This window comes from Indicator indicator, chromosome 3 (assembly GCF_027791375.1).
Source record: "Indicator indicator isolate 239-I01 chromosome 3, UM_Iind_1.1, whole genome shotgun sequence".
Taxonomy (NCBI): Eukaryota; Metazoa; Chordata; class Aves; order Piciformes; family Indicatoridae; genus Indicator; species Indicator indicator.
In genome coordinates, this window is record NC_072012.1 from 18,071,214 (window position 1) to 18,099,053 (window position 27,840).

The 27,840-nt window shown below is 43.8% G+C and overlaps 2 protein-coding genes across 2 annotated transcripts in view; one reads left to right on the forward strand and one right to left on the reverse strand.

Annotated features, from left to right (window-relative positions):
* Positions 1–777: 777 nt before the first annotated feature.
* Positions 778–9,681, forward strand: TMEM243 (transmembrane protein 243). Its single transcript, XM_054399880.1, has 4 exons — positions 778–855; positions 7,316–7,366; positions 8,231–8,335; positions 9,559–9,681. The coding sequence occupies exons 1-4, from the start codon at positions 778–780 to the stop codon at positions 9,679–9,681; spliced, it is 357 nt and encodes a 118-aa protein (XP_054255855.1).
* A 1,663-nt stretch (positions 9,682–11,344) lies between these two features.
* DMTF1 (cyclin D binding myb like transcription factor 1) overlaps positions 11,345–27,840 on the reverse strand; it is a 31,243-nt gene continuing 14,747 nt past the window's right edge. Inside the window, exons 7-17 of the mRNA XM_054399610.1 lie at positions 26,741–26,898; positions 25,922–25,954; positions 24,734–24,843; positions 23,528–23,756; positions 21,731–21,882; positions 20,069–20,284; positions 16,880–16,965; positions 16,075–16,236; positions 14,949–15,335; positions 12,240–12,387; positions 11,345–11,454 (exon numbers count right to left, since the gene is read on the reverse strand). Of these exons, the coding sequence (XP_054255585.1) occupies positions 11,345–11,454; positions 12,240–12,387; positions 14,949–15,335; positions 16,075–16,236; positions 16,880–16,965; positions 20,069–20,284; positions 21,731–21,882; positions 23,528–23,756; positions 24,734–24,843; positions 25,922–25,954; positions 26,741–26,898 (1,791 nt within the window). The remainder of the gene's footprint in view (positions 11,455–12,239; positions 12,388–14,948; positions 15,336–16,074; positions 16,237–16,879; positions 16,966–20,068; positions 20,285–21,730; positions 21,883–23,527; positions 23,757–24,733; positions 24,844–25,921; positions 25,955–26,740; positions 26,899–27,840) is intronic.

A 27,840-nucleotide genomic window follows, 5' to 3' on the forward strand; every position in this document is an offset into this window, starting at 1 on the left:
CCATGGTGGTGTTAGGTTGATGGTTGGACTTGATGATACTAGAGGTCTTTTCCAACTATGATTCTATGTAGATAACACATATGTTATGTGTCTATCTATGTTAGTGACTGGGAAGATCATTGTAAGCTTATTTTTTTCAGCTCTGCCAGAGTCAGATGTTTAAAAATGATGTTGAATGAAATGAAATAGAATTCAATAAACCCAAAATGAAATAAAATGAAGTAAAATAAAATGCAATACATTAAAATGAAGTGAAATAAAATTAAAAATTACATGAAATGAAATGAAATGAACTAAAAAAAAAAAAAAAAAGGATTTCTCCAAATCACAATGAGCTCTGCCTAAATAACGTGACTTTATGGAACGATACCTGAGCACAGGCAGTTAACAGCCCAGCGACCTCAACTCCTCTTCACGCCACAGCCGAGGTTGGCGACTCGGCAGCTGCGGAGGTCCCGCGAAGCCGCCCCGCGCCCGCGTACATCTGCGCAGGAGCGCAAGCCCGTGCGCCTACAGACTCGCGTACCTGCGTGCTGCTAGCGCAACACGAACACCGCGGCAGGTGCACGGCCCGCAACCCTCCGCAGCCCACTCCCAGCTCCCCCGCGGGGCGGAGGCGGGGCGCAGGCGGGGCGCAGGGGCGTGGCGGAGCGCGGAGCAGAGCGGAGCGGAGCGGGGGGTCGGGGGGGGCTGCGGAGGAACGCGGCGGGACGCGGCGCGGGGGCGCAGCATGAGGGCGCGGACCCCGCTGGCCGCCCCCCTTAGCGCCCCCGCGCCATGGAGAGCTTCGCCGCCCGCAGCTACGGCACCGGCGGGACGGACAACCGGCCGCTCTTCGGGGAGACCTCGGCCAGGGTAAGGGGGGCGGCGTGCGGGAGAGAAGGTGTGCGGCCCCGCTTCGCCGGAGGAAGGGTAAAACACTGCCCGGAACCCAAAAAGGGGGACCCCCTCTAAAACCCCCCTCCCGCCCTCCCCGTCCCCCAGCAAAGAAAATGCAGCTCTAAGCCCCCCACGAGCGCAAGTCCTCCACAGTAATGAAGAACCCCCTTTCTCAGCACCCTCCGTCATCACCCCCCCCCCAGCAATAACGGCAGCCCTCCCCCCACCTTCGACCCCCCCTCCCCCCCGGCTCAGCAGACGCCAAGAGCGCCGCAGGCAGCCGGAGCAGCCAGCCCCAAGCAGCGAGGAACCTGCCGAAATCCTGCAAAGAAATTAAAAAACACCCAGAAAATAAGAACAGCCTCAGTCCCCCCCCCCGCCCCCCCCGCCAAAACCAGCCTCAAAAACCGGTAAAGCGACAACAGATCTGCGCCCCAATGGGAAAAGATAAGAAGAAGCCCTCCAAATTCCAAAAGAAGAAATCCTTCAAATTGGCAGAATTATAAAAAAATAAATAAACCCAAGCTAAAGCCTGCTGCTCAGTGCCCCAAAACAAGGCAAAAATAATCCATCAAAACTATTCCAAACAAAAAGAAACAGCCACTCGAGTTTAAACAAAACCCCACAGCTTCACAACAGTTCCCCAGAGTGAGAACTCCCCCTCAAATGAAAAAGATTTCCCCCCCCACCCTTCCAAATAATCACCCCCAAACCAACCCCATGATAGGGAGCAGGAGCTTGGGGTCAAGAGAGCTCCAGGGTCGGGGATCCCCCTGAGTGGGGCTGGGGAAGAGGCTTGGGCACAGGCAGACAGTCACTTCAGACAGGGGGTAGGTCATCCCACAGCCCCCCAAACAGGGCCTAGGGCTGCAGCCCCCTGAGCTGCATCTGTCCTAATTCGGGGGGTGTGTGTGTGCCTTTGCTGGGAATGGGGGGGCTGCTTTTGGTGCTGCCCTGGTAATCTCTTCCCTCAGTGGCAGCTCTGCAGTGGTGGTGACTCTTCAGGTGTCAATCCTGGTAAGCTGCTCAGCTAGCAGCTTCCACTGCTGCTGTGGGGGGGCTGTGCCAGGGAGGGATCTTCTCAGGGCACTGCCTGACATCTCCATCCCTCAGGAATTGCAATACTCGGCAGTGCACACCTGTTTGCAGCAGGGTGACAGCAGGTGGTGGCTTGGTATTTGTCTGCTGGTAGGAGAGTTGACCCATCGTGGTATGTGTGGGTTTGGAAGGACCCAGGTTGGAGCTATGCTGAGTTATTGACAAGTGTACAAAATGCATCATCCCTTCCCCAAAATACTTGGAAATGCTGCTGAAATTATGGTGTTTAATAAAAACATAAATGATAGCAGCCAAATTTTGGGGGAGAACCGGGATGATGTGGGATTAGGAGGAGGACAGGCAGGAGCTCTGAGAACGTCAGGGGGGACAGGTCTCCCCTGACAGTGGTTGCTTGCAGTGATGGGAATACTTGGAAGTGATGGGACCTTCACCAGATTTGTGCCCTGCACAGGTTGTGTTGGCTGGTCCTTGACTTGGGATGCTTCCAGGGATGGGGTCTGGGATGTGCTGTGGTTGCTGGGCAGCAGTCCCCATCCCTGGGAACTTCCCATCCTGGGTCAAGCCTTTGATTCTTGACCCCTCATCTCTTTCTTGCTGCAGCTCTGCTCGCAAAGGAGAGCAGCAAAGAATAATGACAAGAATTTAATTCCAGTTCCTGTGCTTGAGTGGGGACCCAGTGTCCTGCACATCATCCCTGCCTATCTCCTGTGGCTGGTTTTGGAACCCTTCTTATGGGACCAGCAGCAGCCGATGGTGTGTTGCTGCTGTACCCGTGCCCGACGGACAAGCTATCCCTGTGCTGGCCTGGGGTGGTTTCCTCTGTGATTTTCTGAGGTTGCTTAGAGATGGATGCTGGTGAGGTCTGGAGCTGGATATATTCTGTCTTGGAAACGTGAAGCTAAACTTTGCCTTAAAATGGGAGCAGGTCTGCTGGGAGAAGCACTTGTGTCCATGCTCTGGTTCTGCTTTTAGGTCGTTACAAGTGATGGCTGGTGCTGGCAAGCTGGGACCTTCTGTTTAGGCTGGGTATGGGGAAGGGCAGAGGCAGTGTTCATGCCTCGGGAAGATCTGCACAGGGATCTTGTACCCTTGCTGGTGACTGGAGATGGATGTAGAGATGGAGATGCCCTCTTCTTGTTGCCTTATGCTCTCCTGGAATTCGAGCTGGTGGCTTTGGGGGTAAAGCCACCCCATGGGGATGAGAGAGCTGAGCAGCAGTAGCACTGGGTTCCTTCTGCTGCTGTTGGCCCAGCTACTTCTGCCAAGCTTGCCCTCCCAAGTGCTGGATGCCAAGCAGAGGTTATGGGTTGAGCTGGTACCAGAGAAGTCTCTGGTGGGAAGAGACTGGTGTGTAGCAAGACAACATTGATGAATGCCAAGCACTGTAGATTCAGCTGTGGTTACTAGGGATGCAGCACTGGCAGTGAGTGGGTGTGATACAACACAAAGCAAGGGCACGAGCGGAAAAGTGGCAAAGAGGAGAGAGTCTGAGATGCAGATGCAGGACTTCTTAAGTTGAAAGTAGAAACTGCTTGGGTTCCTCTGTGAGGGGAGCATTTAAATTTAAGCATGTGGGTTCTAATTGCTGTATGCTGGAAGCTGAAGGCAATAGAAGGATACTGAGCAGCTCAAGATGGGGAATGAGGAGCCACCGAGGACACAGCAGTGTTTCTGCATGTCTTGAAGAGGGAGAGTGGCCAGTGAGGTCCTGAACATGACTCTTCTCATGTATAGCATATGCTGTCTGCTATTCCATGCCAGTTAACCTGGCACTAGATTAAAGTGTCCCAACTGGCTGCAATGGGCTGTGATTGCTGCTGGCCATCTGGACTTGCTGATGTAAGGCATAAAAATGGCTTTTCTGTCATGCGTGCAGAGATGCCACCAGGTTCCCACCCTCTAGGGGACCAGCCCATCCCCCCTGACCATTCTGGTCAGGCCACTGCTGGGACCTTGTTCCCCATGGGCTCAGCCCACAAACTGCTATCTGGAGAATGCAAAGTGCAAAGCTGGAGTAGAGTGAAGAGCTAAGATGTCACTACATCAGAGCCCATGCTGCAGGGACAGTGGTACAGAAACACCCTCAGTCCTGCCTTGGTTTCCCTCTTGCTCAGAAGAACCCTGACCCAGATCCCAAAGGAAGGATTGTGCCCTCCTGTTCCATGAATGCTTCCTGAATTTGTCTCTCTTGCCCAGACGCAGTTGGAGGGAGTCCTCTGCACTGCAGCAGCTCCTTGGGACAAGCCTGGTGCCCCAACCCCTGCAATACCTTCCCTGGTGGAGGAGAGGGCAGAATTTCTCCTGTTTGGAAATGCAGCTTGTGCAATGCTGGAACACAAAAGTCATCATCTGTTTGGAGAACAGCTTGTGATGTCTTGGCTGCTGGCTGGCTGAGCAGAGACCCTCATCGGCACATGGTGCACTGCTGGGCTGTGGGAGTTAACGCCTTTGTGTGAGCACACGGCACTGGTGGCCTCCAGCAGCCTGTGTGCACACTGGTTTAGTGTGCACAGTGCCTTTTGTGGTTTACTCTGGGAGCTATCATAATACATAGTAATGGTGGAGAAAAGCCCTCCCTGAATCAGCTGTTCTGGTTGCAAGAGCTGACTGTGCCAGCTGGGTGACATGGTTTGTAGGACACACAGCTTGTCACAGCCCATTTCTCTGTGCCCAGTATCCACAGGTGTCAGCCCCAGCTGGGCTGTGCACTCGGACGTGGTGTGGAGGTGAAAGGCTCCGTCATCCCCAATCCCTTTAGCTGTCTCGGCCTCTGCTTGTGTATTTTTAACCTTTTTGCTGTGCTAAGCTGCCTGGGGCTGAGGTGTCAGTGGGCACCGGGGAATGCAGCCTCTGGCTGCTTTGCCAAGCCTGGGATTTCAGGATCAGTGGCTCTAATCCCCAGATCCTGAAATACCTTCCTCTGCCGGTGGTTCATTTGGAAAATTTCCGTGACCGTGGGTTTAACCGTAGAGAAGGGGATGCCCTGACCCGCGGGGACTGGCTGCCACATGGCAAAGCTGCTCCGCTGCTGGCATCCGTACCTGATACAGCTGTTGTTGTAATGTCCATCCCTTGGTGGCCTCAGATGAGAGGTTCTTTGTGCCTGTGGGAAGCTCTCCCGCAGCCTGTGAAACAGGCAGAGAGAAATGCCCTGTGGTCAATGCTGAGTCCAACCCCTGCATTTTCTCCCAGCAAACCAGTCTCTGCCCTGGCAAAACAGGTGAATACTCACCGTTTGAACACTGCCACCCTCCAGTCTCTAGGCAATTAGGAGAATCCTAACCTTGGCTAATCATGGGTGGTGTGTGCTGTCCATAGGTATGTGACCGTGTGTCCGTCTTTGAAAGCCTTTCTGTGGAGAGCAGGATGTGACTGTGCTCACCAGGTTAGCTGTACGGGATGGCTCTGCAGCTGGCTCCTCAGCTTTCCCTCCTTTTCCTCTGCAGTTCAAAACCCACCTTCCCCTGGCCCTAAGGGAGAGGGGATCCAGCTGCTTGCCTCCTGCCATCACTTTTGTCCCTGGGTAGCTGAGCCCAAATGCAAATTTTGGTCCTTCTCCATAAAATCATCTTGATGGACTCAGGTGGGTCTGCAGGGCAAGGGCAGAGTGAAACTTCTGTCCTTTCCTGATACCAGGAGTTGCTTTTTGGGATAATGACCCCTCCACATGTCCAGAGTGAAGTAAGCTTTGAGTTCTTTATTTTATCTTAGGTGGAGGAGCCCAGCTGAGCTGTCACAGTTCTCTCTGGTGGAGCTAGGGTGCTTGCATTTCACTCTCTTGCTTCTGTTACTTTTCTGGAGTTATTTCTCTTAGCTCATCTTTTGGAGTCTGTGATGGATAACTCATAGATGGCTCTCAGGGACTGCACACAAATCCCATTGAGAAGAGTTTGTGCCTGGCTGGTGAGGACCTTGTGTTGGGGGTGTTGGTGACCATTTCCTATGGAGGTGGGTCACTTCCCACTGCTGCAGCCACCACTGTGCCCCCACAGCGTGGGACCTCTGAACTGCAGCAGCAATGGTTTGGTTTTATGTAGAGGAGCTGGGGACTAATAGAAGAGGCTTTAAAGAGTCTGCGTTCTGTGGTCCATTCTCTTGGGACAAACAGAACCAGGGCACACATCTGCCTGTTAGTGAACTGCAAGCTCAGGTGCCCAAGCTCCAACAAGCTTCAGCTCAGGGCTCGTGGTTTCCTACTTTGCTCTCTGATTTCTCCTCCTCTTTGTTCTCTGCTTTCTTCTGTCCTACTGCTGTGCCATGAATTACTTCTCCATGACCTGGGGCTTCTTCCTCTACATATTGCCTTCAAAAATGTAATGCTAGGAGGGAAGAAGGTGTGCAAGACCAGGTGGAAATTTAGGTTGCCCTGCATGCTGGCTAGGATATCTTGGATGAGATGCTTTTACTGCTTGAACTCTTTTCTCAGTTTCCTTTAACTGTACCTGCTTAATGACTTTAACTGGCTGAACTTCTGGGGGTTTTCTCTTTGCACATCTTTTCTAATGTAGCTGTTTCTGCTAGCATTTTATTTGGGGGGGCTGCTGTCAAGGGTGTCACAGACTGCGTGCAATCCAGTCTGACTGATAGATGGTGACACTTGGAGCAGGACCATGAAGGAAGGGTATCCATTAGGGATGGGAATGCTCTCGTTTTGCATCACATCATTTCTTACTCCACGGAGTACAGGATCCTGTCCTGGGCACTCCTCTGGCCCCACAATCATGTAGCCCTGTGTCCCTGCCCTAATGCCATCTGCATAGGGTTGCAATGCCAGCACCAAGGGAGACCTCTTCCCAGGCGCAAGAATTGTCTGATCCCAGCCAAGTGTTTTATACTGATGGGGAGCAGCAGAAAGAAGTGTGTGTGGGTATCTATCTGTCCAAGCGGGGCTGCCCTGAGGCATGTTCAGGTCTGCTGGTGTTAGGAAGGAACATTGGGGCACAGGGAACACATCACTTCTTTGCCAGCAGCCCACAAGCTCCCACCTAAGACACTATCAAGCTGTTCATTCTCAGGCACTGAGGCTAAAATAAGCTTTTTATGGCAACTTCTGTCTGTGCACCCTCTTAAAATTTTTAAATAGGATTTGCACAGCTGTTAATTGGTGCAGATGTGGCAAAGAAGCCAATTGCAGATGAGCAAACCTGCTGCATGGGGCCTTGGCCAGTACAACTTCCTGAGGTCCATGGAGGTGGATGAAGGGAAACCTTCCTGCTTGGCAGAGCTGACCAGGTAGCCTCGATGGTGTTGCTGGTTGTGCTGGGGATAATATGGGTCTTGGTTTTTCTGGCTACTGGTCTGTTTTATGTGGGGTTTGGTTTGATTTTTTTTTTGGGGGGGGGAAGGTGTGCATTTAACTGTCCTCTCTTTTCTTCAGGACAGAGTCATCAATCTGGTTGTTGGCAGCTTAACGTCCTTGCTGCTTGTAGTAAGTATCCCCATCGCATCCTGTGTTTTGTGCCTCCCTCAGGTGACAGGGTGAAAGCCAGTGTTCCTTCCTACTGACCCAACAGGCTGCAGCTTCGGGCCCAGGTAGTCCTTTGAGGCACATCTGTCTTTTGAAACGCTTGGACAGGAGAATACTTTAATCCATATTTTAAGATCTGGCTGTGCAATAACAAGCCCCAAGTCCATGGGCAGATTGTCCATCCTGGCTGAGCATGAGGCAGAGTGAGATGACAAATGCTTATGACCCAGGAGAACATGTTTGCTTCCCTTCATTTCCTTCTGTTTACCATTCATTTCCCTCTCTTTATGATTTATAGGAGTTTGTCCATTGCTTGTTGCTTTGTTTTGAGCTGGGTTTTGCCCCAGCTTTAGAGACAAACCCAACACCATCACTACTGAAGAGCATCAGTTCTCCAGTCCAAGGTGACCACGGCTTGTTTGCAACCCAAGGTGTAGAGCGAGGAGGTAGGGAAAGCCAAGGTGCCAGCTGGTGGAAAGCTTGACTGAAGGGATGCTCCTACATGGGCAGTGTGCACCCCTGTGCCTGCTGGCTTTATGGGTGCTTGGAGGATGATTTCTGATGAAAAGCTAGGGTAGCAAAGCTTTTATCTTTGTCCTTTTTTTTTATTCCCACCCCTCTCTCTATGGTTGTTTCAAAGTGATTGTCCTACAGAATTTTGTTTCCCTCCAGCTCTTCATGGGGTGAGAGTTGAAGAGCAAGGAGGGTTGTGCAGAGCAGGATGTGAGTTCTGCACTAATGCCAGCTGTCAGGGTGAGCCTCTTCTCATCATACCTCTGATGGTGGCCAAGAGCAAAGTCTTCCTCTTTGTTTTCCTCCATACAGGTCACTCTGATCAGTGCTTTTGTCTTCCCGCAACTACCTCCAAAACCTGTGAATATATTTTTTGCTTTCTGCATCTCCTTGTGTTGCATTTCTGCTGGCATACTTGTAAGTACCGTGCAAGCTTTTGAGTCTGTGACTGAGAAGATCTGAACAGGATCTATTTTACATGCTGCCACCTTGTTTTTGCACTCTCCTAGAAAAGCTTTCCTGCCTCCTTAAAAGGAGTTGGCAGTGGGAGAATAGTCACCAGTTCTGTATTTACTGCAGAGTAAGCATGTGGACTGAGCCAACTTCTGCAGGCCAGCTGTGATGCAAGACTTGTCACCTTTGTGACAATGCCATCTGTAGCTGCCTGTAGAGACAAAGTAGGAAACCAGGGAGCAGAGCAGTGAGATGGGAATGCAAAGGTGGATTGTGCTGCAGGAGACTAAGGGTGGAGCAAAACTTGAACTCAAGTGGTGGGGCCAGCCAGATGCTTGCAGAAGTCCTTGACCTTTCAGGCAAAGGGGATGAGTTAGTGGCAAGAAGCTACAGCAGCTGGCATTTCAATGGGAGAGTGGCAGAGGTTCTTCTATTCCACAATTGTGGCATCCCAAGAGTTGGCCCCAAGCACTGGCAAAGGGAACTGGCAGGTCAGAATTCATGGTATGTGTTGGGGTAGAAGGGAGCTTTTAAGATCATCTAGTCCAACTGCCCTGCTGTGGGGTAGGGACATCAGTGACGCCTTCCTCTGCTGTAGGTAGGGACATCAGTGACTCCTTTCTCTGCTGTAGCTTTCCATACTTGGAACATTCATTCTTCCAGCTGTGACCTGGAACAGTCACAGCCTGATCCTCTCTCTCTCACGGCTGGGTAAGCTGGGAAAGTGCTGTATTGCCTGGTCAGTACCAGAGTCTGGCTCTGTGGCTGGTAGCCATGACTCTGCCCAAGAGAGACTCTGTAGTGCAAAACCTTGTCCCCATCAACCAAAGTATAACCAGTTTTGAGCATTAAAAAACCCAACCACCCATCCACCCTCTTTGACAACACTGACCAGACAACCCGTCTTCATAGCTAACCTGGCACACTAGTTTCACAAACAAACAGCCTTATTCTGGGGAGACACACTTTGCCAAATTCTTGTGTATTCCACAAGCATGACAAGAAAAAGGTGGCATTTCTTACTTGTTAAGAAAATGAGTGGGACTCTACCCCCAGTCTTCTCTAGGCAGATGAAGCGGAGCTGTTTCAGCAAAAAGAAGTCTAGAAGTTGCCAGGTCAGTTGCCATAGAAAGTTTCCTCAGAAGTACCCAGCTTTTTAAAGTAATGCAAACTCCTCTCTATTCCAGATCTACTGGTATCGGCAAGGAGACCTGGAACCTAAATTTAGGAATTTAATTTACTATATATTATTTTCTATTGTCATGTTATGTATATGTGCCAACCTGTACTTCCATGAAGTGGGTAAATGATGGACATTGGGAATACCCAGTGACGATGCTACTGTGTCAGACTGCGTTCAGCTCAGCTCTCGGCTCTACCAGAGGCATTTAAGTGAGGACAATCAGCCTGAGAGGACAGAAGTGGGTTGGGCAAGAATAAATCAGTACATGATCTTCATGTAAATGTATATGTAATGTCCCTCTTGTTGGGGAAAATTATTGCCATAAGAAGTGACATTCTGCTTTTTTTTGAAGAGCTACTGTTGCACTTAATGAACATTCCAGTTGTGCTGATGTTTTCAGAATGGCACAAGCTTTTTCATTTTGGAAAAAAACTGCATTTTTTATTACTGTACAAATAAACTGCAGCCTTGCAAGGATCTGTAGCAGTATAAATAAATGGCATCTTACAGTTACATAAGACAAATACTCTTTATTTTGTTTAAACTGAATATACAATGATTTCTGTTCCCTAGGCAACCATTTGAAACTACAACTTGTTTTTCACATTAACAAAACCACAGACTGAAAAAGACCAACTCTTGGTTATGAAGAGTTAATTACAGAAATAAATAAAATAATTTATACATGAGTCTTTAGTTTCTCTATAGCTTTTTCTCTTGATTCCTAGCTACAGGCTGCTGCTCAGCCTAGTGTCTGTTTCAAACCATTTAATTAATGCAGGAATTAATTAGCTTCCTTTGCCTCTGGGCCCTATGCCAAATTTCTCTCAGACTTACTTCAGGATTTGCCACCTCCACGTCACCCACCATCAACTAACTTACTGCATAAATCACCTCTGGAGAGGGGGCTGGTAGTGTCATGTAAACAACACAAGAGACAAAGGCTCCAGCCTACTCAGAACAGTCTTCAAAGAATTTAACAAGCTTGTGTGGGGGGAGGCTGGTGGGTCCCAGTACTTCCCTTTCTCATAGCCCTTCCCTTTTTATTCAGCTTGCTGTAGTGATGAAGGAAAAGGAAAAAAAACAAAAAACAAAAAACCAAAAACCCTGAAGTTTCCACAAGTGATCTTTCTGAGCTCTGTCCATTGCCGGCAATGGACTCCTCAGGAACCAGCAGACGAGGCAAGTCCCCTGCTCATCTGTTGTCCTCTTCCTATGCTGTAGATGTACTAATAAGCTAGATGAGATGGGAATACATCCCATTTCTTCATGATGCTGTCTCTTCTCCCTGAAGTCTTTGATGGAAAACATTTCTTCCTGAAATGTAACAGTCTCTTACTCCATGTATTACAAGAGTCAGTAAGTGCAGAAATCATCCTCCATTCTTCATGAAACATGTGCAAACTAATCCTTGCTGTGGCACTAAGAGGCTACAGTCCATGATCCTTGACTTCAGTCCAGTTCTCCAGATGTGCAGTTCAACACACCAGTAACAAGTCAGATCAGAGCTGACCATGTGGATCCTAGCAGTGACCGCTGCAGCAGAGGTTCTTTAGAACACTGGAACACCCTGGCTGAGACATGGTATGTCAGGCTTGGGTTGGCTGCTCTGTCAGCCTTGCAAATGAGGTAAAAAGGCTGAGCAGAGAAAGTGCATGGTAGTCACTGCAAAGTGGAACGGTCTGTGTAAAGATGGAGACCGACTGCTTCCTCTGGAAATGTGGCACAGGGTCGTAACTAATTTCACAATGCAAACGTGGTCGATAGGAAATGGATGTGGTTACTGCTTCTCAGTGACAGCTCACTAAGTCTTCAACATCCTTTGAATTTTCTGAGTCAGGACTGCCCAGTGATGAGCCAATGATGTGTGACCCATCTCCATGATGCTGTAGGATAGGATCTGTCATGAGACATAGTACATTAGAACTGTTACTTACTGTGCCATTGCAAGAACACACAAAACACACACTTAGGAGACAGAAAATGGTCTGGAATTTTAGCCAGTTTTAAGCAATGTTGCTCAAACTAGGCAGTTCTCAATTTCTGTTTCCAAGAAAGCTATGATTAATATGGATACAACTGGTGTAACTCATACTTGGATTCATCAGATATGACTATATCAGACCTAGTATTGACACTGTGGTGGCTCTGCAAGGAGATCCTTCCACTGGAAAGAAGTATTTTTTAGATGCTGCAGTGGGAGAATACGTATCAGTGCTGCTTCCAAGTCTGAGATGACTCTTGGCAGCAGGAAGTGTGGCAGAAGCCAGCATGCCTTTCCAAGTGAGCCTGTGCAAACCCTAAGCAGCCCAGCCCTTCACCACGAGAGGCATCAAGTGCATTTCTGATGCCTCAGGTCTTCTCTCAAACATTTCATTCAAGCACCAGGCATGAAGAAATGCACACTAGAGTTACTTATTAGGCTATGTGTGCTCATTCACGTCTCAAGGGTAATGGAAACAGCTCAGCAAGCAATGAAGCAGCTGCTTGTTCTCATGCTTTTCCCAAGAGGTTAAGTGGGACTTTCTTCTACCAATAACCAGTTGAGCAACCAACTTGCTTAAAGGTTGATAGCAACGACACGGGAAATTACTGAAGAGAAAGCAAGGATCTATAAAGTGTTCTTTGCAGGAACTCCAAAGTGCCATATGTTTTCATGAATCCTAACTCCAGCATCAACTGTACCTGTTAGTGTTGTCAGGGGCAAGACTGATTCGCTGTCTATATCATCTGCTGTCTGGATAAAACCATGGGAGGAAGGAACAATGAGCACAGTCTCATCATCTATTGTAGGCTGATCAACTTGTTCTTCTATTGTTGGAGAACCCAGGTCCTGCAGAACATGGAACAGGACATGAGTGTACTCTTGGTAGCATAAACAGGAAAACCTGATTTGCTCAGCCATAGATTCCCTAGGTGAATTTTATCTCATTAAATTGAAATGTCAACGTTTGAGCTAGTTCAGCATTTATAGGGCATGTTGCATCCTACTGCAGGAATCGAAAAACAAGATGAGAAGAATCCTACCCTGTGAGCAGTATGAGGGCAGGGAGAGAGGAGAGACTGCCAGGTGGTGATGTTTTCTTTTTAAGTCAAATGTTTTGTCTCTAAAGTGGAATCATTTAGCTTTTCCACTACTTGCTATCTAGATACTCTGAGATACTGACACAATACTTACCAGCTCCACAAATGCACTAGCATTACCTGAATTTAATAGATTCACAACTTCTGTGTCAAGTTCTAACTACTGAACACAGCTCAAAACACCCATTTCAATTGCTGTGCCATGCTTGCCCTGTCACTTGCTGACTGTAGGTAGACTCCAAACTCTTTCAGCTGAGCCTCATTATATCAAAAAATTGGCAACACATCAATTCCTCCCAGGTACAAGTTGTCAGTGCCCCTGCCCTCTTCCCAGCCCCCAAAGAGCTGCTGCTGCCTGCTGTAGTACTGGAATGGCAGGAATACATCTGGCTTACTCAGTGCCATAGCATGCTCTGGTGACTCCTGGTTTTGCAAACACAAACATTTGTCTTTTGAAAGAGGTTACAGAGTTCTCTGTTCAAGAAAATCCTGTAGTTCCTCCACCTATATTTTTCAGGAAAACTTGTTTCCCTGCATAGTTTCACAATATTTTTGCAAAGGCAATTGCCTTGAAACTCCCTCCCTGGTGCTGCTGAAGAAGAGTTGACTACCTATGCTGCATCTCAGTGAATCAGCCTTGGTCTAAACATGTACCCATTCATGCAAGGTACAGTGTGCCTGACCTGCAAAAGCAGCTTCCTGCAGAGAGCCCAGCTGAACCTGCCTATGATGAGCAGTACGGTGCAAGGCTGGAAAAGCTGGGAAGAGGAGGTGTGAACAACTAAAGAAGCCATTGTGGCAAATGGGCACCTTTCCCAGCCACACAGAATACAACCCTGCAGCGTGACTGCCTGCTTCGCACTACTCACACCCACAGTGACAGCACAACACTGGCAATGATTTAAAGCAAGCAAAATGTAGGCATGTCACTCTAGAGTGACTTTTCACAGACAGTTCACTATTTCCTAGAATTTAAATACACATGTGAAACTCAAATCTTACTAGAAATGTAAGGCAAATTAGAATTACAAACTCAGTTTGGGTTTCTATATAGAAAAAAATGTTTAGTATCTCTTTATATCCTGCCAGCTGTAAGTGACTTCTACACAGTTTAATTAGAAGCGAGGTTTACAGGAAAGTTTTAATAATTTTACCTCAAGAAACTGAAATTTTAAACTGAGAGCAGAAAGCTGGTGAGCTGCCTCAGCTGTTGAGAATCTTACCACAACTGTGTCAACCATGAGACATGAAAGAGGAAAATGAAATAATAATTCCCAGCTTTGGGTGTATTCAGGGTTCAAATGCTTCTGTAGTAGCAGACTGCTGAGACATCCAAAGATCCCCCTCTTTGTAAAAGCATAATGGACATGCAGTGGCTGTGACACACTTTTTCAAAGGCAAAGCCTGGCAAAGTCAAAGCATTTCAACAATGGGTTTTCAAGACTGATAAAACAATTACAGCAACTGTAGAGAACAGTTGGAGAACACGGTGGAGTGTTTGAATCTAACTCATCTCTTCCAACAGTCTAGCCTAATCAAGTTCTTACAGAAAAAGGTATTTTCTACCCACTAAAATGAGTTATCTTCTTTTTAGCATTTCTATTTTCCTTGACTGACTTGTTATCACAATTCCAGCAAGTGAAACATGATGGCATTTAGTATAAACAATCCAAATGCCCAAAATCATGGAAACTAATTTCTGCATCTCAGGTGTCTAACCTTAATAAAGCTGAGGCCAAAGAAACATTTTAAATGCTTTAAACTCCTGTTTAACAGGTACTTAACTGGAGTAGCACATTTAATAGAAGTCCTCAAAAATGGTAACTGTTGTGCCCCTCAAAAATACATTACTAGGAATCATAATGCAAAACTAAGTAGTCTATCTCACCTCCCTTGCTCAGCAGTTTACCTATCTGCAAAGTATATGCTTGACAATTAAAAGCCCAGTTTAAAGGAAGAATGTCAGAGTAATCAGATGAAGGCAAATGCTCAGTGACACTAATGGTCCCAATTTCTACAGTCATCATGCAATAGTACCCTAAGTAGTGAAGCAAGTCCACAGCTAGTAAGGTATTTAATGTTGCAGAAGTCAAATGTGAGCCTAAGTACCAAATTAAATGCGATCACTTTCACACCCATATTAATAAAGCTCAAGGATAGAGGCTCTGAACAAAATACTCACAGAACTCTGATGTACATAAAATCACTGACATATTTCATATGTATATCTGAACATAAAAGTCAAAGATGCAGTTAAATCACTCTCCATGCAGAGACAGGGAAAGTATCAAGTATCACACACTCCCTTACCTCAGTAACATAAGTGCTGGGTAAATCAGAATGAGAATCCTCTTCCTGTTTCAGACTGGCATCTGAAATCTCCTCCTCGGTTCTTACCATCACTCCATCCATCAGTTCACTGCTATTCCTGTTGCTGAATTTGGAGGCATCATCTTCATTGTAGGCTGTCCGTTCTTCATCACTCAGCTTGGACTGATGGATATCATCTGGGAAGGTATTGGTTTCTAGGGTATCAGGAGGATCCGTCAGGTCAGCTGACTGAATATCTGAATCAACAGTAAGTTCTGCCTGAGTGACAGAGGAGGAGATATCTTCAGCAGCAACGGTGCGGATTATGACACTTGGTGTGTGGCACTGCACTGTGACATTGTCACTTGTATTTAACAAATGCTCTGGCTGTAAGCAGTATTTGCAAAGAGACACAAACAAAACCCAAACAATGTCAGAGACTTTCCTCCTTTCAAATCTTTCAGCTAATAAAAGCAAAAGGATTCAAAGAACTCATTAGTAAGTGTAATTTAGAATTTTAATTACATAGTATGTCAGTCCATGTCATCTGTTCATCTTTCCTGGCCTTAAATGATGAATACACAGACTGAATTTCATTTCAGCTGTTCTTTAAGTCACAAATAAAACAAATAGATTGTATGAAAGAGGCAACTGTTAGGTGAGGATCACTGTAGATTTAAAATATCAGAGTTTTTTTTTTTCCCCTGAATAATTTTCCATCCCATTTGTCAATCAGTTTCAGTTTGTTCCCCGTCCCTCCCTCAAATAAAAAAGTAATACAGTCACTACTATGCAAGTTTTGTGAACACCAATATTAACTTGTGAGAGTAACTGGAAATACCAGGAAAAGAGGAGGATTTTGTTTTGCTGGGGGGAAAGCCACTAGATGGAGACACTACGTTCAGCTGTAGTAAGAACGTGGCTGTTTCGAAGCAACTTGAAGTTGCTTTTTAGAAACAACACAAAAAGAAATTCTCAGTCTTCACTATTTAAGCAAAGTTACACTGTTATGACTTAAGAAATGCCTGGCAAACGTAGCATGCACACACAGACAGGGACATGCATTATCATGTTTCCCTCCCTCCCCTGCCCAAACTCCAGTCTTTTCACAGCTCAGAACACATACCGATAAGGCATGGACTATGATCTGCTCTGGGGAGGCTGGAGCAGCAGCAGCTGCTGTCAGGGTCATGGTAGGACTAGTTGTCAGTGTTAGAGGAAGGCCTTGGCTTGAGCTTGTCTGTAGTAAGTATGTACCTGGTGTTCCAGTTGGCTGGAGGTGGAAAGACTATGAAAGACAAAACAAGTTTAATCTGGAAACATGATGCCTTCCTAGGTCACAGAAGCACTCAGCACTGCTTATTTACATCATCCAGCCTAACTGTAATTCCTCTGGAAAACAAATAAACAAATCCAATCCCTGCTGCACTGGTAAGAAGCAGAAAGAACTCATTTATAACCCTAGGTTACCAACACAAGTATTAAGGCTAAGACCCAACCAAGACTGTATTATGCTGTACAACAGTAGGTAAGAAAAGAGGAAATTCAGCTTACTCTTGAGATGAAAGTGAAACCACGCTATGAATTACAGCACAATGCAACTGAGAGAATCTTTGCTTGCTGGGAGCTTCCTGTGGCTCTGTTGTGTCAGATTTCAATCAAGAAACCCAAAGCACAAAGAAAAACTTCATAGCACTAAGGCATTAAGACAGATTTAAACCACTTAACTGTAATTCATGTTTTACTCTACAGCTCTAATGAATGAATAAATTAGAAACACATTTTTCTTTGAACTTTCAAGTTTCTCTTAACTTTCTCTTTGCACTTGAGAACTGTTTTTTTTGTTGTTGTTTCTGTTTGGTTTTGGTTTTCTTTGTCTTTTTCTTTTTGCAAATGCACAAGCCACAGTAATAAATCTCAGTTCTACTTACTGGAAGGATCTCAAATGTCTGCAGCGTTCCACTGTTTAGTGTTATTGTCTCAGAGTCAACAGTAGCAGCAGGGGAATCAGATGAAGCTGAAAAAGGAAGAAAAGGAAGAAAAACCAAAATGTGTAAACCAAAAATGCTTCAGAGAGCGTAACTGCAGAGCAAAAATGCAGAGAGCATAACACCCTATAATTACTACATAGCAGGGTACTGTTAATTCCAGCAGTAAGAAAAGGAAAACTGGCTGTAATCCTAATGACAAGGTTCTCTAATTAGTACCCAAGCAACAATTTAAAGAGGGCATTCTGCAGTGCAAAAGAAAGGAAGTATGGTTTTAGTGCCCAGGGATAAAAGCAGACAAATAAAGTTATCTGATGTGATCTAATTACTTTTTGTAATGAGATTTGTAAGAGGTTCTGTTGTAAAGATATCCTTTGGATCAGGTATTACTTGTTTTTAACAGGTGTCATGTTTCATAGTGCTGCTTCCCACAGACTTCTTGAGGGTTTTCTTTACTTTTAACCTTTTCTGCTCTCCACAGAATGTCCATCACTGATGAAACATCAGTTGATCCCCAAGATATTTGCCTACCCTGTGTTATGACTGCAGTGTATAAAAGCTGTTTAATATTCTTACTACAGGTGTGTGATAACTAATGCAATTATCTCCATTAAGAGAAGCATTGAAAACAGTTTGTGTATATTTCAAGATCACCAAACAGCTCATGCCCAAAGCTTTATAACATATTAAAAAAAATATTCTGAGCCACAATTATGGCTTTCACTTTTAAAGAAGTCACAAGTTCCTGGAAGCTGGAGGTAAATTAATATTTTGCCTGGGATTATCCAGCAGTTCCATGAATACTGAAAGGGAAAAAGATCTACATGATGACAGCAGTGTTACAGGCATTGAAAACACGGCCATCTATGACTCAGTGGCTTCAAAGTAGAACAATATTGGTCTCCTGAGAAGATACAAGCTTTTATTGTTCCATTGGCATGTTTAAGGTTTCCTGCTGCAGATTTCCTGGCACCTAATAGAAGACAGCTCTAAAGCATGGCCTGTTACCTAGACGGTTATGTTCATAAAGCTTACAGGAACTACGCCTTTGAAACCTTGAGCCTTCTATCAAATGCAGCTGCAAGTGTTTCAGAGGTTCAGCTCTCAAGGGACTGGGAAAGACACAATGCAAAATTCCCTTTGATTACACAAACAGAAATTCTTCAGGAAAGCAGACCAAGTGGGGAAAAAGGCTTGTAGGCAGACAGGCCCATGAGGCACATGACATCATAGCATATGGGCTGGGTGCAGAGTGGGTTGAGCGCAGGTCTGAAGAAAGAGACTTGGGTGTAATGACTGAGGAGAAGCTCACCATGAGCCAGCAGTCCACTTATGCAGCCCAGAAGGCAAATGGTGTCCTGGGCTGCATCAAGAGGAGTGAGGCTAGCAGGGCCAGAGAGGTGATTCTGCCCTTTTACTCTGCTCTTGAGAGATCCCACCTCAAATACTGTGTCCAGTTCTGGTGTCCCTATCATAAAAAGGATACAGAGCTGTCAGAGTGAGTCCAGAGGAGGGCTACAGGGATGCTCCAAGGGCTGAAACACCTCTGCTATGAGGATAGGCTGAGGGAGCTGGGGTTGTTCAGTTTACAGAAGACTCTAGGGGGACCTTAGAGCTGCCTTCCAATACCTGAACAGATCCTACAATAAGGCTGCAGAGGGACTTTTCCTAAGGGTGTCTAGCATTATGACAAGAGGGAGTGGTTTTAAGCTGAGGGAGAGTAGGTTCAGATTGGATCTTAGGAAGAAGTTCTCCTGTATGAGGGTGGTGAGACTCTGGAATAGGCTGCCCAGGGAGGTTGTGGATGCCTCCTCCCTGGGGGTGTTCAAGGCCAGGTTGGATGTTGCCTTGAGCAACTGAGTCCAGTTGAGAGGTGTCCCTGCCCATGGTAGGGAGGTTGGAGTAGATGATGGGTGAAGTCCCTTCCAACCTAAGCCATCCTATGATTCTATGTTTCAATTCAGAAAGATCTAAAAGTTACAGAATACCAGAACATCTTGCCTGCTCATCAAAACCCAATGGCTTTGACCAAGTTTTGGTTGAAAGTCTGAGATGATGGATGAATTACGAAAGATAAAAAATTCTTAGCGTGGTGTTGCATGCCATTCTAATTAAAAAATAAACCAGACAAAATGAAGATGGCACTTAAAAAGTAAATTAAGATAGGCTAATTTAGTGGAATCATAAAAAGGAAATTGTTTACTAAATGTCTACCTAGTCAGAGTCTGAAGAATCAGGTCTTAACCTAATTAACTAATTTTGAAATCAGCAAGTCTGAAGTACTAAATTTTCCTAAAAAAAAATCACAAATGACAAACAGTGCAAAATTGTGTAAAACGGAGATGATAGCCTGCATATGGGGTGACTGAACTAGAGTAACTGGATTGCTTAGTAACATTAATTACAAAAACAAGCAATAAGCAACAGTCCAAGTAGACCTCCTAATAAATGTTCATCCGTAAAAGTATGGGAAACACCAACAGTAGTTAGAGTAGATCATCAGCTGAATGTCTGTGTTGAGTTGGCAGATAATGGTTTCCAGAGTGTTTGTGCCTAGAAGTAACTGAGTAATAAAGTACAGGAGTAGGAGAAATGTTATTTACCTTCCCTTCAGAGTCCTTCATCAGAACTCAGGGACAGCAGTGCACCTATTTTACATGAAATTCATTGTTCTGGACAACAGCTACCAGCAGAAATATAAGAAATAAACATACATGTTGACTGATTAAGAAGCTTGTGTACTGAAACCTTTTCAAAGAACATGTTCTATGGCAACTCTTGTGTGCATGCACACAGATACCTACAACCCCTAGGTCCAGGCACTCCAATTGCAGCTGCTTGGTACAATTACAGAATCACAGAATGATAAGGGTTGCAAGGGACCTCTGGAGATCATCTAGTCCAAGCTATACACCAGTGCAGGTTTAGCTAGTTTTGCACAGTAATACCTACACAGTCAGAAACAGCAAATGGAATCCAGAAATCCTTAAACTGAAGATAGGACAAGACCAATGAGGAAATAATAAAGTTCTTCAAAGAAATTTAAGGAGCCCACTGCTCCTTCACCACCTTAACATAAGAAAGCTTTGGGTTTCATGAGAGGACAGTGAGTTGTTCCTTCTAGTTACTTACAAACATGAGTGATCTGGACTGGAATCTGCAAAGCTGCCATAGGGCTTGGTGCATTGCCTGCGTTCTCCTCTAGGCGAGCCACTCGAATCTGCACGTGCTGAACGCCTGAACTGGAATTAGGGTTTGCTAATCCACTTCCAGATTTGTTCTCTGAAAGCTGGTGTCCTGGATTGGATTTTTGGTTCTCATGAAGTTGTTTAAGACCCTTTATCAGCACTGTGAGAAAGAATACTTGTGTTAAAACACATTGAAGAAGCACATTTGAAATGCAGCACGTGAAATTTATCTAACACTAGAAAAGTAACCAAAATCCTTCTGAATTTGGAAGCTAAACAACTTGCAGAGATATATCAACCAGAAATTTAGTGCATATATGAAACATATTTACATTAAATTACTGGAGATAACTTGATTTTCTCAAGGAACCCTTACATTTTAGGATGCTTGGAAAGAGAAGAACAGTTCATAAAGCTTCAGATGTCTCTAAAAACATGCCTGCTGCACCCCCAAGCTACAATCAAGTGCCAGTATCACCAGCTGTGTAATGCTGCTACTAGAAATAAACCCTCCAATCTTACAAAACATGGAAGCGGATTTGTTGAAGTGTTTGACACTGGAAACAGGAAGCAAGAGAGAATTAATTTCACAGTGGCTACACTACAGTTCCTTATCTGTGCATGAAGTGGCCCATTGCTCCAATAAAACCACCCATCTTTCTTCCCTGTGATCACTTTGGTCCCACTGAGAGAGCAGTTAACATCTATTAGGTTACAACAGCTGAGACCTCTGCTTTTCTAGCATTCTATAGAGCAAACTGATTAAACATCTCCCACTCTTGAAAGCATCACAGAAGGAGTGGGGCCTGTTAATTCAGTGGCATATTTGTATTATGGATTATCTGATAGCATGCCTATTAAGGCATGGTAAATGTAACATGTCTGCCTTATCAATTGCAGCCTCTGGACAGACTATAACCATACTGATGACCACAGCAAAAGCGTCCATTAAATTACACTTTTCATTACAACATGGCTAATCTGATTTTTTTCTTCCCTCTGCCCAAGTCAGAGAAAAGGAGGACTGAAGGTCACAGAGATTAAAATATTCTTTGGCTCAGGCACTAATTTCTCTGACCAAGAATGGAAAATGCTATGAGAGACATACTTGGGAAACTTTATATGCCCAATTCCTCCCTGTCTCCTCTACACTGTGCAGCTAGATCTACTTTCTGTCTACAGCTAAGGTTCTGCACCTCACAAAGAATACCTATTAACATTTTAACCTGAGGTGATACCATTAGGCTGCAGATAAATATTCTCTTTCACCTGAAGAGGTCACTGCCCTCCATACCAAACACCATCATCTTGAGACCTGCCAGCTGAGCGGCTTAGATACACGCACTCCCTTCAGCCAAAGTGACAGGAGTTGGCAAAATCTAGTGTTTAGTTGGTATACATCAGCTTGGCTTGTTTTGACTGAAACACTTAAGGATTGCTTGTAGGAGCAATTCAGGCAGCAGATCCAAGGGGCCATTAAGTCCCAGCAAAGCAGCAATATGCTATTTGGCCAGCAATCCTGTGAACAGGCAACAAAATGCAGCCTTATTCCTTTGATATTTGTGAAAGGAGCTTTCAAAAGAGAAGCATGTAGATAGTACATTACCAGGGAATGACACATCTTTGTGGTTTGCAATCTGTCTTTTAATGGTCCACCATTTACTCCGAAGCCACTGTGGTGAGCGGACACTACTCCATCCTTCCGCTAGTAAATCCCAGTTGATGTCATTTTCATCAGAAACTTCGAGTTCCGCTATCCTGGCAGGATAGAGAAAATATTTACCTGTTAGAAACTACCCCCCAAGACTGGCAGGGGTGTTGCACATCTCTGGTCTTGTCACACAAAACGGCAGCAAAATGGCATGCTAGTAAATAGTCCACCAGAGCTCATGAATCGACACAGGCTTCCAAGGCACCACGCTGCCAGAGGTCAATCAGAATCATAAAGAAAAGAAGATGGACTTGACCTGTTAAGATGATCCAGCCTATCTCCTCACCATGCAGGATTATTCTCCTTTACATACACATTGGGACTCTGATCAGATTAATTTGAAGCATTTCAAATGATGGTGCTTGCATCTTTTGTCTTTGAAAAATCATTCCCCAAACACATTTCCAAGGCAGGAAACACTTCCTGAGATTCGCTCTGAACTTTCATTTAATTAATCTCATGTTATGATATTTAGTTCTGTTTTCTCCTAAATAACATTTATCCCTCCTTAACATAGATTTTGGCCTCCTCTCAGATGCTTCTTAGCCAAAGCAGATGAAGTTAACTACAGCATTAAAGAGTTTCTCATAAATCAGTCTCATCAGGCTCTCCAGGTAAGGTACAATCTTTACACAATTTTAGCACATCTTCTGCACACACTACCAGAATCTGTTTAAATATCTCTGAATTGTCTCCAGATTATTTCTATATGGAGCATACGTAAGAGAGGTAACCAGTGAGAGTGGTAAAGGTTTTTGTGGAAGAAAAGTTCTCTTCATAAACCAAGCAATAGCACTGAACAGACTTAAAAAAAAAAAAAGGAAAAAAAGAAAAAAAAGAAAAAAGAAAAAAAAAAGGAAAAAAGTATAAAGCTACCAAACTCAACCCTGCAGGATGAGTTGTGTATCTGGACAGACCAAAACAGAAACCGTTTGTACAGAAATATTAAGAATTATAACCATCACATTCTGAAATGTGGAATCAGGTTCCTCATTTTGAGTTCATGAATATTGCTTTGCAAATAACATTTAGGTTCCCTGGCTGTCTTGGCGTTTTCTTTCCACCCAAAACTATCAACCCATAAAAATCCACTGGCTAAAAAGACTGAGTTAAAGGCATTCAAACTGGGAGGAGGACTGGAGAGAGCAAAACATTTCCAAAGTTACTATCAAGTTGCTAGTTCAAATGTTGTCAAGGATGCTAACATCCAATCAGTGTTCAGTGGCCTACATAAAATTAATTTGCAGTCTCAGTTCAGTTCTTTGTAGACAAGATGTCCACATCACAGAAACCACCACCACACTTGGCCCTTGTTGGTCGTCTCAGCAGAGAGGCCAAGGATTGAATGGGCAGGGAGACTGAACTACCCTCTAGTTACAGGTTGAAGCAAATTGGTGGGGCAATGTGTGGGAAGCTTGAACAGTTGCTGCCTCTGCTGTACCTTTTCTGTGGAATAAAGAAGACTTCAGTCTCCAGGGTTTTCAATCTGACACCTTTCACGAACACTAACATTCACTAAAAAAACAAAAAACAAAAAATATGTTCAATAATAAATCTCTGGGAACTGTAAACACAGCTGTGATTTTTGGAAGGTTCTAGAGTTTTTAGTGTCTAAGAAACCAGCAAAATGGACCCAAATGAAATCCCACTAGCATTGTGTATTATGAACCTTCACAAGTAACAGTAACAAACCTCAGGATCAGATTTATTTCATCTTCCTTGGTCCACTCAGTGCCCCCACTTTGTTTCCAGTTGAGATAGTTGAGCCACTTCGAGCGGCATTGCTTTTCAGAGCGTGTCCCGACCCGTTCAGCCACAGCCGCCCATGAGACACCTTGTGTGACGATGTCACCTGGTTCTGTGCTCGTGAGCTCATGCACTACTTCTGCTAGCCTTTTTTCTTCTTTCTCTGTCCACTTTCCTGAAAGAAAAAAAGCCCTCCAACTTACTAACAGCAGATGCCCTCTGTTCTGACCCATAACACATTGACATCTAACCTGAGAGCCTAACACCTTATTACAGATGCAAATGTTGACTTGTGAAGGAGATAGAACTTACTACTAATTTATATCATATCCATTCTTAATTAACAAATGTTGAATTACACTGGTTTGCTTCCAAGTTTCTCTTATCTTTCTCTTGCAGATAACTGAAGCCACACAAAACATCAAAATACTGACCAAAGCAAACTGGTCCAAGCTACCTGAGTAGTACTGAAGTAAATACAACGATTTAGTACACAGTCATTAAATGAAGTCTGCCTAAATCTTCCTTCCATTTGAATTTATACACTACAAAATAAACATTATTTCACTTGTAAAGTGCATCTGTCTCTCAACACCAAATACAGAGCATGTATTTATAAACATAGGCTGATGGGGAATGGATTTAAGATGGAAGAGAGGAGATTTAGACTAGAGATTAGGAAGAAACTCTTTACAGTGAGGGTGGTGAGACACTAGAACAGGTTGCCCAGGGAGGTTGTGGATATCCCCAGTCTGGAGGTGTTCAAGGCCAGGATGGATGAGGCCTTGAGCAACCTGGTCTAATGGAAGGTGTCCCTCCCCATGGCAGGGGAGTTGGAACTAAACGATCTTTAAGGTCCCTTCCAACCCAAACTATTGTATGAATCTATAAATAAACATTAAACAAAGGGAAAATACGTTTCAATAAAGCATGCTGCAGTGACACAAACCTACAATAGATAATGGACTACAAAAATAAAAGTAGTGTTCTGATCTTTAGGAAATGAAACTGGAGAAACCTATACCAAATACCAAAGATGTCTCCAGATTTCACATTGTAAGCACCTCAGTTCAGGGAAAGTAGCACTGACAAAGGCAAAGGTGACAGAGTTTTAACTGGAACATCCATTCCTGCCACCAGCATGTACCTCACCTGTGTTGCAGGTATCCTTCATCAGCCTACATCGATCTTTTACAGATGAAGCACTTCTCCCCAGTGCAGCTCCTATTGTGGCCCAATCGTTACCATGCTTTACTCTCAGCCTAAACAGAAACATGCTCATCAGCACTATATCCAGATTACCAAAATATCAAATGTACTCTAATAAAAATGAGCTAAGTCTGCAGTTTACAGGCTTAAGGTCAGGATAGGAAGTCACTTTGATACTACATTACTAATATTTTCTGTCATCATTACTAATTTTTCTATGTGTTTCTAGAAGCCTTCTGGACCAGCTAAGCCACAGGATAGTCACTTATAAAATGCTTACATATTTAACTGTCTTGTAGTGGAGCTTAATTAATATTCATATTGTATTTAACACAACCATGTTATACAAGATCCTCAAGGATTTACAGGTGGCATAGAGCTCACTTGAGAAATCTAAATAATGCCCAATGGATACCCAGGAATCCTATAATTTAAATGAAGCAAACCACTGCATAATCATTTTCATAATTTTAACTGTTATTTTCCTTCCATACAGGATACAGGCTTAACACAGTGAGCCATGGCTACTTTTGACAATTCTGGAACCACAGGCACCTTGCAAGTGACATGAGCCAGCTAAATTGATCCAAATATGTCCATTAACTCAATGAAATATACTCCCTTCCTTCAATCCAATCTGGTTTCTTCAAACTGCTCAACCCTAGAAAGCTGCAAGAGAAGACAAGTCTGCAGCCCCTCCTGGACCTGTCAGGTTCCTTGTCAAAATCAAAGAGCCTTACTAACAATTTACTCCACAGGGCAGAGCCTACTCTGCCTGCCACCTTCTTTAGAAATAATCTAAGGAATGGTTTCCTAAAGAAAGGGAATTTATTTTTCACAAACTTAACTGCAAATGTTAACTGTGCCTGTGAAATCTGAAACATTACTAGTTTCAACAGAAAGCCTGCTTTGGAATTTTGTTGCATATTGCTCATGTCCCTAATGACACATTAGAAAATGTTAAAAAAATGTAATTCAAATGTACTTTAGTGACCACTACTTCCTGAAAGAGTTGAGCAGTCATATTTACTTTTAACTTTTCAGCAATTTCACTTAATAAAACCTGTAAAAACTATGCAAGCTATTAAATATAAACAAGACAGCATGATACTTATTAATGAAACTACTTACTCTTTAAGTTTTTCAATTTCCTCAGGAGTATACCTAACCAGCATAAATAAAAAGATATTATTTTAAATAGACAGCATAGAGCATAAAGACTTCTGCGTTACTAACACAGTAAACATTTAGCTACAAGAGATTAAGGAATTTCAACTGTAAAAAATAATCTGACTGAATGCTTCAAAAGAAAGGGATGAGCAAATGCTATTTTCCACGTTAGTGAAAGGTTATCTGGTGTAATGTTCCTGTCATCTGCCAGCAAAATTCCTCATTCTTGGTCACCTTAGTGGTAAGAACAGAATCAGAATTTTGTGTATTAGGCTTTCAAATAAACACCTAACTTTTCCTTCCCACCTGAGTTCACAATCACTATAGAGCTGACTTTCTATTAAAAAAAAAAAAAAGTCAGCATTGAGATGGTAGTTTTAATTTTCAACTGCCTTCAAAACTAAACTCGAACACCTTTCTCAGCACTTCTGGATGGTGCCATACCCCCTGCTTTATAGATAGGCAAACTAGGGGCACAGGGAGGGAGATCAATTGGCTCAGGGTATCAGATCTAGAAAGAAACTACATCTCAGCAGATCTGTATCAGTCTTCCAATCATATCAGAATGCTCTGGCACCTTTGTTTTTTTTTTCTTCTTTCTTCAATTTAACACAATTATTGTCAAGGCTGATTAATCACAATTGACCATAGGTGCCTTATGATTAGGAAGCACTAGGTCTGTTGGACTAGAATCTTCTGTCTCACACAGAACATGTCAAACATTAAATACATGACCCTACTCATACCAATAAAACCATGCAGCATTAGAGGTTTTCATACTTTCCAACATGGTTTCTGTCATCGTACATGCGAAGAACTCTTCTATAGACAGCAAAGAGAGGCCGGTTCAGACCCCAAGCTATTGTCCTGTAGAAATCTTTCCTTTCATCTTTTGACATTTCAAATATAATTTCAGTGGCATCTTTTATTCCACGGGCCTAGAAGAGAACATTTTTTTAAAAGCATTTAAGAAAAACATTTAAAAAGAAAAAAAACTAACCATAAACCACAAACAAAGCACCTTAGATAAAATCTAGAAATCAATAAGCAGAACATTTAAGAAGTGAAGCCTAGCGTATTATTAATCAATTTTCTATGCATCTCAAATACTACAGTACAAAAGTTAAAACTGAGTAGTTATGAATTAGCTATCTCTTGAACACTAGGTTTTGTTTGGTTGGTTTTACACTAGAAACAAATTCTTACTTTCAATCTGTCTAATGTGTATTTTAAAACATTGAACCATCATTTGGAACATCAGGGAAAACAGACTGTGGTGGAATTAGCCTGGGGTTCTAGAGGGGAAGGTTGTCAAAGAGTGCTATATCAATTTATTACATAATTTTGGATATTCCTTATCTGAAAGAAATTTTGTTTCAATTAATACTCTTTTTGTTTTGATGGAAACTCGAAGTCAATATGATATAAACCCACAGGAGTTAATTTTAAAAGGAAAGCTTTAGTTTAACTTCAGCATAAACTAAAAAATAACAGTATTTCCATTATTCAAAGCAGTACAACAAACTAGATAAATGGGGAAATTATGATTTGAATGAGTTATCAGTAACTCAAAAAGGTTATTTAGCTAGTTTATAAAAGCTTTTCTACATTTTAAAAAATAGTATTACCTATGAACGATTTTGTGTCATAAATTCTAGTACATGTGTGGGCAGGCACACTTCATATAACTAATACTGAAGATTTTTATACCAATGAAAACTGAATTCAGGGCTTTCTTTTGTTCCACAAAAGAAGGATGGTGAACCTGTAATACCCAGGTTATATATTCCCAACTCAAATATTCTCAGCTGTTAGCCTACCACAAATATGACTTATGAGCACTTAGCACTTTCACCATGTTTACCTGCATGCCAATTTTT

Excerpts from the sequence above, each read along its gene's own strand:
- TMEM243 (XM_054399880.1), top strand. The coding sequence starts at position 778 with ATGGAGAGCTTCGCCGCCCGCAGCTACGGCACCGGCGGGACGGACAAC. Across the intron at positions 7,367-8,230 it reads TAACGTCCTTGCTGCTTGTA|GTCACTCTGATCAGTGCTTT; the intron begins GTAAGTATCCCC and ends TCCTCCATACAG. Across the intron at positions 8,336-9,558 it reads GCATTTCTGCTGGCATACTT|ATCTACTGGTATCGGCAAGG; the intron begins GTAAGTACCGTG and ends TCTCTATTCCAG.